At 48.3% G+C, this 14965-nt stretch overlaps 1 protein-coding gene across 8 annotated transcripts in view; it reads right to left on the reverse strand.

The window, feature by feature from the left end:
• The window catches only part of NCOA1 (nuclear receptor coactivator 1), a 155623-nt gene that overhangs the window by 40239 nt on the left and 100419 nt on the right, over positions 1-14965 (reverse strand). For all 8 annotated transcript variants that reach the window (XM_031603863.2, XM_031603862.2, XM_090136546.1 and 5 more), the window contains one exon: positions 11348-11514. In XM_031603863.2, the coding sequence (XP_031459723.1) occupies positions 11348-11514 (167 nt within the window). The remainder of the gene's footprint in view (positions 1-11347; positions 11515-14965) is intronic.

Genomic DNA, 14965 nt, shown 5'->3' on the forward strand with positions numbered 1-14965 from the left:
TGCTCTTCTCTGGACCTCACTTCCAAAATTAACTTTCATAGAATGGTTTGAGTTGGAAGGGACCCTTCGAGGCCATCTGGTCCCAGTCCCTGCACTGAACAGGGACACCACAGCTCCATCAGTGCTCAGAGCCCCATCCAGCCTGACCTTGGCTGTCTGCAGGGACTGGGCATCCACCAGCACCACTCTGGGCAACCTGTGCCAGTGCCTGATACTTTGGGATGACCCAAACTATTCCATCCTCTCATATGACATAATCCATGCATGTAAGATATAATCCAGCCTTAGCAGCTGCACCAAAGCCAGTGCAAATATCAGCCTGGGGAACTCGATCTACCACTCCAACACTCATCAGCACTGTTCCCTGTAATATGGACTTAATGATTTAAAAGGTGGTTAGCTGAGACTGGCAGCTTAATTAATTAATGAATACACATCTTGGAACGAGGGAGGGAAGCTGCCTTTCTGAATACGAAGCACAGAAGGATGGGTGACAACTACCACTTAAAACCTTCTGAACAGCATCGTTGGCTTGGCTGGGCTCCGAGCCCCCAGCTCATCCCCAAGGCTCTGGTTTTGTCTCTAAGTGCTACAAAATGCCCCAGAAGGAATTTGTACAACTCCAGGGAAGCACTGGGCAAGGAGCTCAGCAGCTTCTTGCTGGGCACCGGGGGACAAATTCTACCGTTTTGCTAAGAGAGGTGACAGCCCTTCAGGCTCTTACACCCTCGTGTCCCCATGAGTTTGCTTGCTTTGTCCAACCACGTTGCTTGTCCTAAGAAAAGCTTTTGTCTCCTTATACAAATCTCGCTTTATTTCTTTTGCTCACGGGAGCACTGAGAGGATTAAAGTCTGTAAAAGTTTCTTCGGGGGAAAAGTCAAAATGAAAGCAGAAGGATTCCACAGCCAACCCCCCCATACTCAACCCAAGGATTATTTTCCCCGTTGAGAAGTGGCTTATCATATTAATTGCCACGCAGGGCAATGCTCACACTGACAGGCACCTGGGCTCTCCAAAGGGCCCAGAATGGGAACAGGCAGTGCCAAGATGCTCCAGGGCCACAGAGCCCCCTCTGCACATAGGACACATTTCAATGAGATGCCTCCATTGCGTTCTCCTCCTACACCCAAAAGGATGCCAGCTCATAGGGAGAGCCTATAGCCTATAGCCTATAGCCTAAGAAGGCTGCAGTGATCCAGGATAAAGGACCTTCAGCAGAAGGGAATTCTTTTTTTTTCCCCTTCGTTTTCTGCCACTCTTAAATCTGAGAGTCAAGAAGGAGTAAAAAAAAGGGGAAAAAGAAAAAGCTAATCCAGCACAGCAGAAGGCAAGAGGAGGAGTGATTTCTACAGGTGGTTTATGACTCTCTGCATGATCTGCACGCCTGTTACATCCTATCAGAGCCTCCACTTACAGCTAGGTGCTAAAGGATTTATTAGTTCTTGACAGTGTGAGATGTTTAAAAGCTTGAGGATGTAATAACCAAATGTTCACTTGTTAAAATAAAGGCAATGTTTGGAGAGGTCTGTGCAATTCTTAGCAGCCTCCCCTTCCCCTTGTTCTATATTTAAGCTGCCAGCTAGATTAAAACTGTCAGAAGAGGGATGAGAATTTTATTGACATGCTTTGTAGGTGGTACAGCTCCATAAAATACACACGTCCAGGGGATGCTCCCTGGCATTACTGCACAGGCAGAGAATTATGTAGCACTGACCTGGGGGAGTTTGTATCTGAAATCAATCCCTGATATAAAACAGATCCTAGTGGATACAGAGCGACTGACTTCACGAGTGCCTGTGGAGGGTGTAGGCAGAGATGGAACCCATTTTGCAGTTCACATTGAAACAAACCACAAGAGAGGGCGTGAAATTCCCAATGGGTTCCCAGGAACCCTTCCCATATTGTGTGCGAGGTGCAATTAGCTGCCCTGATAAAAATGCTGCGTTTTATTCACCCCTGAGTCATCTTGCTTAGAGAAAAGCGTGCCTGTCCCACAATGAAGAAGAGAGCAATGGAAGAACATCAGTTTTCCTGGAAAAAAAAAAACCCACCCCAGCATCCCGTGTAACAACTGCTGCACTGCATTACATTCACTTGTTGGTTCTGCCTGCAAAGCAAGGCGCAGCCTCTGCTGTGAATTACACCGTGCTTGTTTACAGCTGAGAGGACACAGGAAATGAAACCTCAAAATGTTAAGATTTACAGACTTTAAGGCCAGGAGAGATCACTCCATTGGCCGATGTGACTTCCTGAGCATCGCTGAGTTCACCCACTTCTACCACAACGAGCCCTCAACTTCTGTTTGGCTCCAACCTGCACAATCCACCACTTCCCCTGGCAGCTCCTTCCCAAAGTAATCACTCGGAGTTATAAATCTGGGCCCTATTCCTAATTTGTTTTTGTCTGGCTTCAGCTTTGAGTCATTCTTTGTTATGCTGGATTTAAAAACCTCTCCAGTCGCCAGCATTTTCCACTCTTGTCAGTGCTTATGCAGTGTCATCAGCCTGCTCCCACTCCTCTGGATACACTCAACAGAGCTCTTCAACTTTCCAAGCTGCAAGACATTTCCTGCAGCCCCTGATTCACCCTTGCAGCTCTCCTCTCCCCTTCCCTGGGCTTTGCAATCTTCTTTTCCCCAGTGCAGACACCATGCTGAGCCCCAGCACTGTCCCACCAGGTCCATGCACGTGCAGTGTCTCCCAGGAGATGCCCACCTTGTCTTTCACCAGGAGTTCATGTTGTGTGCCAGGTTTCCTTGAGAAGTACCATCTCCCAGGACACCAGCCAGCCCTTCTGCAGGTACCCCCCTGCACGTGCAATTACTTTGCACTTCTTTCTGCACTCACAAAGACGTTTAGCAGCACCAGGGTGTAGCACAGAATCCCAACAAACTCCACAGTTTTGAGAACAAAATGTTTCATCAGGACAAGGAACGCTCCACTGGTGTTCCTCCAGCACCTGAAGTTTGTTAGTCACACAGGGAAAAAACACCCATCAGCACAAGAGTGGGTTGACTTGTCCACAGGGAGAGAAACCAACACAAGGGTGGGCTGATCTGCCCAAATGGTAGAAAGATTACCCAACTGCACCGATGAACTGTGCTAATTTCATCCACTTTCCACTTCTTGAAGATCGTGAAATTGACAACTTCAGAGCAGGAGTTTAGGCTAAAAGCTGGGGACAGCTTAATGGAGGTGATAGGAGATGACAGCGGCCATTCCCAGCAACAACCTGATGTTATTCATAAGACCCAGTAATAGAAATAGTGATGGTCTGGGCTAACTAAATGAAGAAAAATGAAGTTAAATTGGTAGAAGTACAGAAAAGACTTCCTAGGGTAATGAAAGGCAAGGCATAGCTATTTGACACAAGGAGCCTAGGAGAGCCTGGTGTGTATGGACTGGTTGAGCGACGGTGGAGAAGAAGCGTGACAACTTCCTACAAATACATTAGGGAAGAATTGCCAAAGAGAAGGAAGAACAAGCTAAACTAAAGGGCGACTCAACGCAAGTAGAGAAATGATCACTAACTCATCTCCACCAAAAATGAGCAGGTGTTTGCAAATCACACAACGGGGGAAGGTCGGTGATTTTCAAATTGGATGGAGAGCATCAGGAACACCCACTCCCCACTGCCCCCACCAATTAGCAGTAGGATTCTCTTCATTATCACAAACGAATTCCTGGAAGCCCATATTACACAGCTGAAAGGACTGGATCTGTTTGTACTCTGTTTGCTTTGGATCAGCCTCACACTTCAGGGCTTCCAGTGGGCACCTAACGAAGCCAACGAGGAATTCCCCCTCCCTGCTGGTGTCTAATTTGGCCTCCAGGGTTTGCTTGTTTATCTTTCTCTGTAGCCCTCTAATGTATGGTGAAAAATTGGCCCCTGAGATGGGATGAAAGCAGTGAGAGATGCTCCTTCTAATTGCATGACTTTTCCTGCAGTGGTTTGGGAAAGAAGCCACTCCTGCAGGGCTAAAACAACCACCAGATTCGGGAACAGGAAAGAGATTTTCTGTCCAGCACCTGCCAACACCCATCATCAGCACCGTGGCCAAAGAGGTCCTTTCTGAGCCTGGGGAGGAACCCAGAGTCTGCAGAACACTGCCTGAGGACAAAAGCAAAGCTCTCGTTTTCTGACCTCCCTCCAAGCAAACAAAATCAGGGTAGCTCCGATAAAGTCGATGCATTTAAAGAGGGGACTCCAGAACCAGGCTGACAGTTGTAGCCTGAAGAGATCGCCGTCTCATTTTAGACTTGACACAAACCTTAATGTGGTTTTAATTAATTAATTAAAAATCCTTTAATTAATGTAAACCCCTTACAGCGGTTTTCGTTTACTCCATTTCCAGGAGACATTTACACTCGCGTTGCTTCTCAGATGCCAGCCTGCTGCTTGCTTTTGCTCTTCAGCAAAACCTCAAACATGAGAGCTAAGCTTTAGCTTGTGGGACATCATTGGCCTTTCAGCTGCAATGCTCTGAGCTTGGGCTGTTACACGAGCCTCCAGTTTAATGATTTTCCAACTAACAGGGTTTTCATCTCTTATCTGACTAGGCAAATATTGCTCTTCCACTGCGCGGAATTGTCCTCTTTTGGGTTCACTGAAGGACCTCGTGTTGAGTCAGCACACAAAAACTTCTGTTTGGGTAACTTCTTTCTTCTTGCATTGGAATGTGCCACACTGCACCTCCTCCCAGCCTCACCCCGTCAAACTTTTTTTGGATACGAGACTCCTCTGCAGTTTAATTTCACGTTGTAACTTCTCCTTTTAGCTTTTGGTGCAACCAGAGTCACCAGGGCCTCCCTCCCCATCTGCACAAGAGCAAGTGCCACATCCTGGTGTAGGGATCCTGCTTTGGCAGGGGGGTTGGACTCGATGATCTCTGGAGGTCCCTTCCAACCCCTACGATTCTGTGATTCTTGGGGACCCATGTCCCCAACTGCCACATCTCCATGCTTCTTCAACACACCCAAGGATGGTGACTCCACCACCTCCTGTTCCAGTGTCCAAAAGACGAGCAGTGTGTCTGAGTAAAGTGTTCTGATGGGCCCTCCAGAGTCCCTTCCAACCTAAAGTCCCCTGTGACCTACCTCAGAGCCCAGAAATGCATGCTGCAGGGAAGTCTGACAGATCTCATCCACAGCCCCCAAGATAATAACCTAGCAGGAATTCCTTACTTTTCCCAAACCAAATGGAAACTGTGAAAAGCTTGAATGAAAAGCACCAGATCCTGCCCAGAGGAAGGGAGCAGAGAGCCTTTAATTGCTCTACACTGGTTCCTCTGCTTTGGGTAAAGCTCTCCAAGAGACCTCATCTCTGCAACTGGCTCCACCTGCTGCACGCAATTACTTGCTTTGTGGTTACATGGGATTCATTCCATCATATATAATCACTAGAATCACAGAATGGTTTGGGTTGGAAGGGACCTTTAAGATCATCCAGTTCCAAACCCCTGCTATAGGCAGGGACACCTCTCTCTAGCCCAGGTTGCTCACAGCCCCATCCAACCTGGCCTTGAGTGCTTCCAGGGAAGGGCACCCATAACCTTGCTGGGCAACTTGTTCCAGTGCCTCACCACCCTCACAGTAAAGAATTTCTTCTTGGTATCTATTTTATGGTCTTCATTAATGTTCCCCATCACTCAGCCACCAGTGGCTGCTAGGACAAGAAGGGGCTCTTGACTCAGGGCCCAACGACAGGGTCTCCTCTCCAACATCACAGGCTGGGGGAGAAACCACTTTGCAAGCCATCAGTTCATCATTTTCTGGCCACTGCTAAACACGAAACCAAGGCCTTTTTGTTTTTAGAGCTCACCATATGTCAGCATTTCCAAACCCAAGAAGAAACTCAGTATTCATACTGAGGAGGATTCTATATGTTCCCCTGAGGACACAGGACATTTCCGTGCCAGAAGCTCTATATGTATATAATAAAATAAATCCATGGCCAAAGACTCAAAATCTCAGCATATGACAAGACAGCAGGGAAACTTAATTAAAGGAAAGCCACTGACAGCCCAATGATCGTATGCAACAGAGCAGCCAAAGTCAATAACTATTTCATATACTTTGCTTAATTAACTCACTCTATTTACCCAAAAGGAAAATTACTTCCCCAAGTAAGTTACCTTACAAACGAAAGGTGGTCATAAACACAGGGCTGTCTTCTTTTTTGGTTGATGTTTCCTGGTGCCTTTGAACACGGCCACACTTCAGGAATACCCTCATAAAGAGATGTCAGGAGGACGCACCTCCTCTGTGGTTTTGTTTTGGTTGGGGAAACAAATTGTGGAGGTGTTGTGCAGTCAGAGAAGAGAGAGAAGTGCTGTTACCCTCAGCCCCTCTGAAAATCATTAACTAAAGGCTGGAGAAACAGCCTTCTGCCTCTCTCTGTCCAAAGTAATTCGACTTCAAAATTAAAGGCCATCGTCTTTGCAAGTTAACGCGGCAAAGTGCAGAAAAGGAAGCTTACTCTTAACCTACTGCCCTTTAAAATGTCCTGAAATCAGGTCAGTACTCTGTACCATTATTAGGGAATAAAACTGCATTAATTAGAGATCTGGTTTTTCCCCTCGTCCACGCATAGAGATAAATTCAGCAGCTCAACCAGCTCTCGGTGGGTCTGGAGTCAGTCCTGCAGCTCCCTGGCCATTGCAGCTCAGGTGCCATCATTGGAAAAGTCAAGCTGTGTGAATCACGGGAACAAATCCATTCATTTTGGCAAGAGCAGAGCAAATCTGCTGGGGCTTTTGGACCTCGCAGGACTAGAAAGCAAACAGCAGACCCCAGGCATCCTGGCGGGGATGGGAGCTGCTCCTCAGCCAGGTCTCCAACAGCTCTATGCATCAGTTTCGGCAGTGAGAGAACATAATGCAGCCCTGCAGGAGCAGGAAGGACATGGAAGGGGCCCTGGGATGCCCGTGGTGGCCGAGCTGTGACCACGTGGAGGTGTTTCAAGGGCAATCCTCAGTGGTTCCCTGGGGTTGGAGGCAGCATAATGAAAAGTTCAATACTGTTTGATTTGTTCTATCACAGCGCTACATTTACACTCCTGCTTTGGAAGGAAATTAAGCACTCTCTCAACGTAGAGGGCTCCGGGGAAAAAGATGTGGTGGTTTAATCTTGGAAGGACACTGCCAAGGCAGGCAGGGCTGCAAGGGAGAAGACATCACCCCTCTACCCAGAGCATGGGTCTCATGGTTCCCATCTCCATCGGATCTTTGCGTGTCATCCACTCCTACCCACGATCCCAAGGTTATCTGCTCCCAGACCAGAAGAATTTGGTGAGGCACCGGCACAGGTTGCCCAGAGAGGTGTTGGGCCACCCATCCCTGCAGACACCCAAGGTCAGGTTGGAAGGGGCTCTGATGGAGCTCTGGGTGTCCCTGTTCACTGCAGGCGGATTGGACCACATGGCCATCAAAGGTCCCTTCCAACTCAAAAAGTTCTATGATTCTGTCTTCCTATTTAATTAGAAATCCTTCTGGGGAATAAGGAGATAAAACTCCTGCAGCTGATGTGCCATCACATCACTTACAGAGACTTTGGATGCTAAAACTTGAGGGAGGGGTGACCCCACTCCATCCCCAAAGCTTGGGTTGGGAAAACTTGCTGCCATCCTAGTATTGAGTCAGTGGGGAGAATGTGGGAAGGGAAGCTATCAGGCTGGGTGCCAGGTTGGGAAGATGGCATCAGCTGCCTCTGCGTGCAGCACCGTGGCAAGGGGAGGGCATGGGAGCTAATCAGCAAATATGTGAAGGTTGTAAACACCAAGGATACAGACGTGCTGTAAAAAGTGAAGTGGGGCAAGCAGGAGTATATACTGAGGCTGACACTGAAAATCAGGAGTGGGGAGTCTTGAATAGAGCAAATGAGCTCTGGAAGGCACTGCAGCAGACTCCAGGAGCCCCACAGAGTCCACCACTTGCCCTGCTCCAACAGAGCCACAGCACCAAGCAGCTGCTCACACCCACACCACTGTGTAGGCTCTGAACTCCATAGTGATGGTACAGCAGCCATCATATACTATGTTATTTTAAAGAAAATAAATCAAACAAAAAGCATTCTGCATGTCAAAGCTGCATTTTCAGCATCTCTGCTCACTTTTGTAGCCTCCTCTCTACAGTCGAGATGCCTTATTTCTGCCTAGAATCACATGAAGGATTTTCCTTCAGTAAGGAAAGCAGAAATGGTGGGATTTAAAACAGGACGCTGTAGCTGTGACACACCACCAACGTGCTGAGGGCTGCCTGGGTTTGGTATCTGAAAGGAGGGCATGTGGTGTGATGGGGAGCTCAGAGCTGCTGGAGAGCCCCAGAGGGACCCCCATAGAAACATCAGCTCAGAGAGCCCCTCCAGTTAGCCCAGCTCATGCAGAAATCTGAAGGTTTCAACTTCAGCCTCATCTTCCTACGTTGCCATCTGATGTGCAGAGATGGTGGGACAGAACTTTTCTTCTACCGAGGGAAAAAGTTCTGCCCCAGAGGGTGGTGGGCATGGAGCAGCTCCTCAGGGCAGTGGCTCAGGAGCACTGGGACACTGCTCTTAGGCATACAGGTTTGGGTAGAGCTGTGCAAACCAGAGACCAATGCATGTGGAGTAACACCACATGCCAAAGCCTTCCCCTTCCCATAGGGTTGCATGCTGCAGAGCCACACCTGATCCAGCACTGGTTTCAATACTGCTCGTCATATTTATGGAATCCAGAGCAGTTTGGGTTGGAAAGGACCTTGAAGACCCCCCAGCCCCAATCCCTGCTATGGGAAGGGACACCTTCCACCAGCCCAGGCTGCCCAAACCCCATCCAGCCTGGCCTTGGATGCTCAAAGCTGTGTTCTCTTTGCTAAGCTGCACGCTGCTTGGGCAACTTCTTTTCATCCAAAAAACTCAAAACCCAAAAACTTCTGTGGGACAGATGAACGCTGAAAAAATTAACTGCCTGGCCCCTTTCTCCTCTGCCTTTATTGCTGTCTTGGCAGAAGAATTTCAGGTTGCTGCCACAGCCGCAAACGGCTTGTTCTGCCAACTGTACATTACTAACATTGGAAGGGGGCCAAACCTAGGAATCTTTTCTAAAAGCATTTGCTTCGTACTTTAAATAGCAGCCCGGCAGGCAGGGGGATGGGAGCGCGGGCTCAGTGCACGCATGCAAGCTGTCTGTGAGCTGCTGCAGGCTGAGCCACCAGCAGCATCCCTGCTCCCGTGGCACTGCCACCTCCCTGCTGTGGGCACCCACACCTCTCACAGACCTTTTCTAAGATAAATGAATAAGAGAACGTTGGTTGTTTTTTCATTGGAAGCCCCTCTGCTGCTCTGTTACAAGGTTGTGCCAATGGGTTTTGCTGGCTGTTGGCTGAGTAAGGACAAGAGGCTGAGTTAGGAGGAGAAGTAACAGCCTCAAGTTGTGCCAGGGGAGGTTCAGGTTGGGTATTAGGACACATTTCTTTTCTTATAGAGTGGTGATGCAGTGGCACAGCAGCCCAGGAAGGTGGTGGGGTCACCAAACCTGGAGGTGTTTCAGAACCGTGGGGATGTGGCACTGAGGGACGTGGGCAGTGGGCATGGTGGGGTGGGTTGGGGTTGGACTTGGTGATCTTAGAGGTCTTTTCCAACGTTCATAATTCTGTGAGTCAACATCATGTGTTGGGGTGCCTGGAGAGCATTGTGTCACATCACTGCAACCCCAAACTCCAGGTTTTCTTGGATGTGAAATAACACCCATGAGTGGGCTTCCTAACTTACTGCCACAGCTTCGCAGGGAGTGCTGCCATGTGCTGTCTTTGACCACAGGACAAATGTCCTTCCATTTAGCAATATTTCTCCTACCTCCCCATGTAAAACATTCCTGCAATAAATTGCGAAGAACAAATACAGGTGAAGTTTTTCTTCTTTGGTAATTTCATGTAGTGCTAGATAAGCCTGCAATACAGAGCAAAGCTCAAGGAACAATATTTTTAAGTAGTGCTTGTCCTAGTTAATGTTCAGCCCTGCTGTGCAATGTCAAGAAAACTAATGAAAGGTGAAGTGGCAGCAAGCAGGAACCACTGAGTCCTTACCCACTACCAAACTCCTCTCAGTGTTCAGCCCCAACGTGAATTTCCAGTTGGATATCAGGAAAAATCTATTCTCAGAAAGAGAGGCACAGCTGCCCAGGGAGGTGGTGGGGTCCTGGAGGTGCACCAGAACTGTGGGGATGTGGCATTGAGGGACAGTGGGCAGTGAGCATGGTGGGGTGGGTTGGGGTTGGACTTTGGGCTCTTAGAGGTCTTTTCCAACCTGAATGATTCCATGATTCTGTAAAAGCTGTTCCCTTGTTTATTCAGGAAGCCCAAACAATATAAGCCTAATGCTTTGCAAACATCTCTTCCTCCTGGTTTATGCAGCTCAGAGGCCTACAGTAAGAGCAAAGTGTCTAAATGATGGAGCGAGTGGCTGTGCATGCACACCCAGGTCTGGGCTGCAGGGCTTTGGATAATTTTAGCAGCTGGTACCAGGCACACCACCGTGCCCAGAGTGTGCAGCAGGAGCTTTGGCAGAGGCCCCACCTGACTGATGGTGCTCTCTTAGAGCTAATATGAGCTGAGTGCTGTTCACCTTGTGCAAAAAGGACGTCGTATTCATGTACCACTGTGGCCACCCCATGGGGCGGGCTGCAGATGGCCTCAGAGAACGATGTCAAGGCTGCAAGAACCAGGACAAACCCTGCTCCCTGACATGTATACACCTTAACACACCTCGCCTCTTTTCCTCAAGCCCTTTGGACCTGCGTATTTCGGTCTCCAAGTTCACACATCGAGGTGAATTTTAACCTTTATATGGCCTTCCGTGCATCTCTTCTCTTTGCAGTGCCCGTGTCCAGCAGCACTAGGTGGATTAATGCCCCTCTAATCTATTTTGTTGGCAGGAAAACAGATCTGACAAGGGTAAATGGTTCTTCACGAAATCTTGCACAGCACGCCCTTCATCTTATCTGGCTATAAAACGGGTTTTCTGTACACAGCTAATAGCAGCATTGCTGATAAGTGCTTAATGGGCCTGATCCTGAAAGCTTCAAAAGCACTTCTGTTTATTCTCATTCTCATCTAAGGAACAACTTCAGGCCGAAACACAACCAGTGAGGAAGGTGCCACTTCACAGTCAGCAACACGAAGAGGGCATCTCCAACCAGAGCTCAGTGAAAAGCACTTTCTCATATTAAGCCTTTCATAAAACAGGAGAAGGACAACAACAGCAAATGAACAGCTTCTAAGCCATGATTATTCGCTGCAATTTATTGTCTACAACACACTGGGAGGAGCCTCTTCCTCCCAGGCTTTCAGACAAGACGAGGTTGCTGCCTTACCTTGCTCCAACCTCTTCATCTGCTGGATTTGATCAACCGTCTTCTTCAGGATCTTGCATTTGTCTGGTTTGACGCTCAGAGTGTCGATGTCTCCAATGTTTGCAGACAGCAGCTCTGCCAGCTCCTCCAAATATTTGTTCTCCTGCTCCCGCCGCCGCTTTTCATTGCTGTTACAGAAAATACATCAGTGAAATGCCACGTTAATGACTTTTCTCACTGCTCAGTCTAGCCGCATCTACTTTAAACAAGGCCCTACAAGTGTTGGCTAAAGTCATGGCCAGACTATATGTGGACATCTCCAAAACTTTGGGGAGTTCATTCAGGCTTTTGTCTACATTGATGCATATAAAAACAGTCAAAATGAACATCAAGGAAGATCTGCCCAGAGAGGTGGTGTGTTCCCCATCCCTGCAGACAGCCAAGGTCAGGCTGGATGGGACTCTGAGCACTGGTGGAGGTGTGGGTTTCCTTGTTCACTGCAGGAGAGTGGGACCAGATGGACTTTAAGGGTCCCTTCCAACTCACAGAATCACAGAATCATAGAAAGAATCACAGAATTGCTCAGGTTAGAAAAGACCTTAAAGATCATCAAGTCCAACTGCAACCTAACCATACTACCCTAACTCTAACAACTCAAACAATTCTATGGCTGTATGTCTAATATGGCTGCCCATACTCCCATCCACTCCCATCCCACACAGATCTGCAACATCCAAGACTTGAGTCTTCTTCTCAAAAATATCTTTACCAAAGCCATTATTGCAGCTGTCACAATGTTAAATCCTAAGTTCATACCTAAAGGCCAATTACATCCACTGGAGTTCACCAAAGTGAAGATCAGAATCCAAAAGGTGACAAGAGCAAAGTGAAAAATATTCATGAGATCAACTTTTTTCCCTGCTAGGAATGGCTTCTGCTTCAGCACAGCCATTGTTAAATCTGTCCTTGACACTGTGACATTTTCCTTGGCCCATGACTCTGAAGGCATCAAAATCACCAAAACAGTGCACGTGGAAGAGACACAGATGCGTTTTCCCAGTTGCCCAAGGAGGCTGTGGATGCCCCATCCCTGCAGGCATTCAAGGCCAGGCTGGATGTGGCTCTGGGCAGCCTGGTCTGCTGGTTGGTGACCCTGCACATAGCAGAGAGTTGAAACCAGATGATCACTGTGGTCTTTTCCAACCCAGGCCATTTTATGATTCCTTTACAGCAGCTACGGGATGAAATGGGGACAGCTCAAAATGCCCAACTCGGCTCTATACTGCCTACAAATGCCTTTTATCAGATTTTTGGTTTTTTTTTTTTTTGCAATAAGCCATCTAATCTTTCTTGTAAGCTCTGCAGGACACACTGTGTGAAAGATACTATCTTACAAAGCACTGCCTGAAAAATCTTCAAAATTACACCGAGAAGCTGTTGTATGAGTCAACTTCTAACAAGAGTAGATAATGGCAGGACAAGGGGAAATGGTTTGAAGTTGAGGGAGGGAAGATTTAGGCTGGATGTCAGGGGTACATTCTTTACCAAGAGGATGGTGAGGTGCTGGAACAGCTGCCCAGAGAGGCTGTGGATGCCCTGTCCATCCCTGGAGGTGTTCAAGGCCAGGCTGGATGGGGCCCTGGGCAGCCTGGGCTGGTATTGAATGTGGAGGTTGGTGGCCCTGCATGTGGCAGGGGGTTGGAGCTTCATGATCCTTGAGGTCCCTTCCAACCTTGGCCATTCTATGACCCTATGATATGTTTCTATGATGGGATGATTCTGGCCAGTATTCTGCAAGCAAAATCCAGCAGGGTTTCCAGACAGCAAGGCAGGTCCTCCAAAGCCCCACTGTCCCAACAGAGAGACATTGAGCTTTGTGAGAGAACACTGCCACACAACCTGAGTCAGAAACCCACCTCCAGAGAGAAGCTGCATCCCATCTGAGATTGTGCCACAGCACAAAACAAGCTCTGGGGGCAGCTGGATGCTTCACAGAGGTCTGCTTTGGTTTCCCTGCCAATAGGGGCACGTAGCAAGTGCACAGCAACAAGGCCTTGAACATACCCTGGTAACTCTGCATAATCCCATCCAAGCAAATGGGGTGAGACAACACCATCCCTCCTCCAAGGAGCTCCTCAAGTAGGCTACGTGGATGTTCCTTTAGTCTTCCTTAACTCCAAACATGTTATTAGCTCAATATCCTGACAGGCAGGCTCTGTCTCTTGAGTACTGTGATGCTGTTTGAGCTCATGCACTGAAATATCTGATGGCATTTATGTAGCACTGCAGGGACAGACCCAAATGCAGAGGCACTCTGAGCTGCCCATTGCCTCCTCCTCCCATTGGGCCCAGAGTGGCTGGCAGCCCGTGCACTCAGCAGAGCAGCAGCATCGAAAGAGAAAGAAATGCTGGACACAAAGCCAGCTGCAGGGAGAGGAGGACACAAGCTGCATGAAGACCACGGAGAAGACCTTCCATGGGAGGTACTGGGAGTTCTGCAGCAATGGGTGGTGAGTCATGGCACCCAGCACCCAGCTCTACCTGGCAATGGGCAGGCAAATGCTTCTCACAGGAGCTGAGTGAGGTTTCGAGTTCAGGTCAAATGAATCCCTAGCTTGCCTTGCAAAATGAAAAGAAATAGCAGGGAAACAGGGAAACATTGCTTTTCTTTCTTTTTTTTTTTTTAAAGCCTTCTGTTGTGGGTGAGCTCATTTCATGAAAAGCCATAATGTCGCTGTTGCTGTGGCAACTTTCGAATTGTAGGAGGGAGAATTGGCCAATTTTCCTTACATAAAGGCATCATGAGAATATTACAGCAGTGGGCTGTTCTTTATGACACCGAAGTATCATCAAAAGCAAGTCAAACCTTCTCGGTTTGAACAGAGGCATTCGGAAGTTCACTTGGCTCTGATGGGATCGGGGCCGTAGGTGGGACTGGGGGAGGGGGAGGTCCCTCCTTGCTGGGAGCCAGAGCTCTGCTCCTCTACAGAGAGGGAAGGGCAGCCTTGGAGAGGACTCCTCAGCCTTATTCATGGGCTTCAGCCCTGCTGTGTGCTGTCTGATGGCATCAGGCTCTAAAAATACTATCAGAACCATGTCAAAAATCACTGCGCTGGGGCAAGGATGGAGAATCCTTCACTCACCATTTCTAGACTGATTTGCTCCTCACCCTGCAGGGCTGGAACATTGCTGATGTCTGTTCTCAGGGTGCTCAGTGGTTAGAAAGCCAAACCCAGGAGATCCCCTGGCTGAACTGCATGGGCACAAGGCATAGAGCCTTCATCCCGGGGTGAGGATGAGGAGCTGCAGAGCTCTGACTCACACAGGTGTGAAATGACTCAGCCAGAAAGGGAAGCTATCTCATGTGATCAGTGAAGTATTTATTAGGAGCAAGGGAGCTACCCAGCACAAGTGCTATCAAACTGTGTCCTGAGATTATTCCTCATTTAATGGCACGGATAAGCCATGAACTACATAACCTTTGTGAGAGGGTGAATGAGGTCCTGTGACAACCAAGAGCTGCAATAAACAGAAATCCTCAAGCAACCACTTAATATCTCTCTCCCTTATGCTACTGGAACACTGTATCCTTTGCACTTATTGTCTACTGTGCCATGCATGAGCTGTAATTGACAGAAA

Source organism: Phasianus colchicus, chromosome 2, assembly GCF_987193195.1.
Source record: "Phasianus colchicus chromosome 2, bPhaCol1.hap1.1, whole genome shotgun sequence".
Classification (NCBI taxonomy): domain Eukaryota; kingdom Metazoa; phylum Chordata; class Aves; order Galliformes; family Phasianidae; genus Phasianus; species Phasianus colchicus.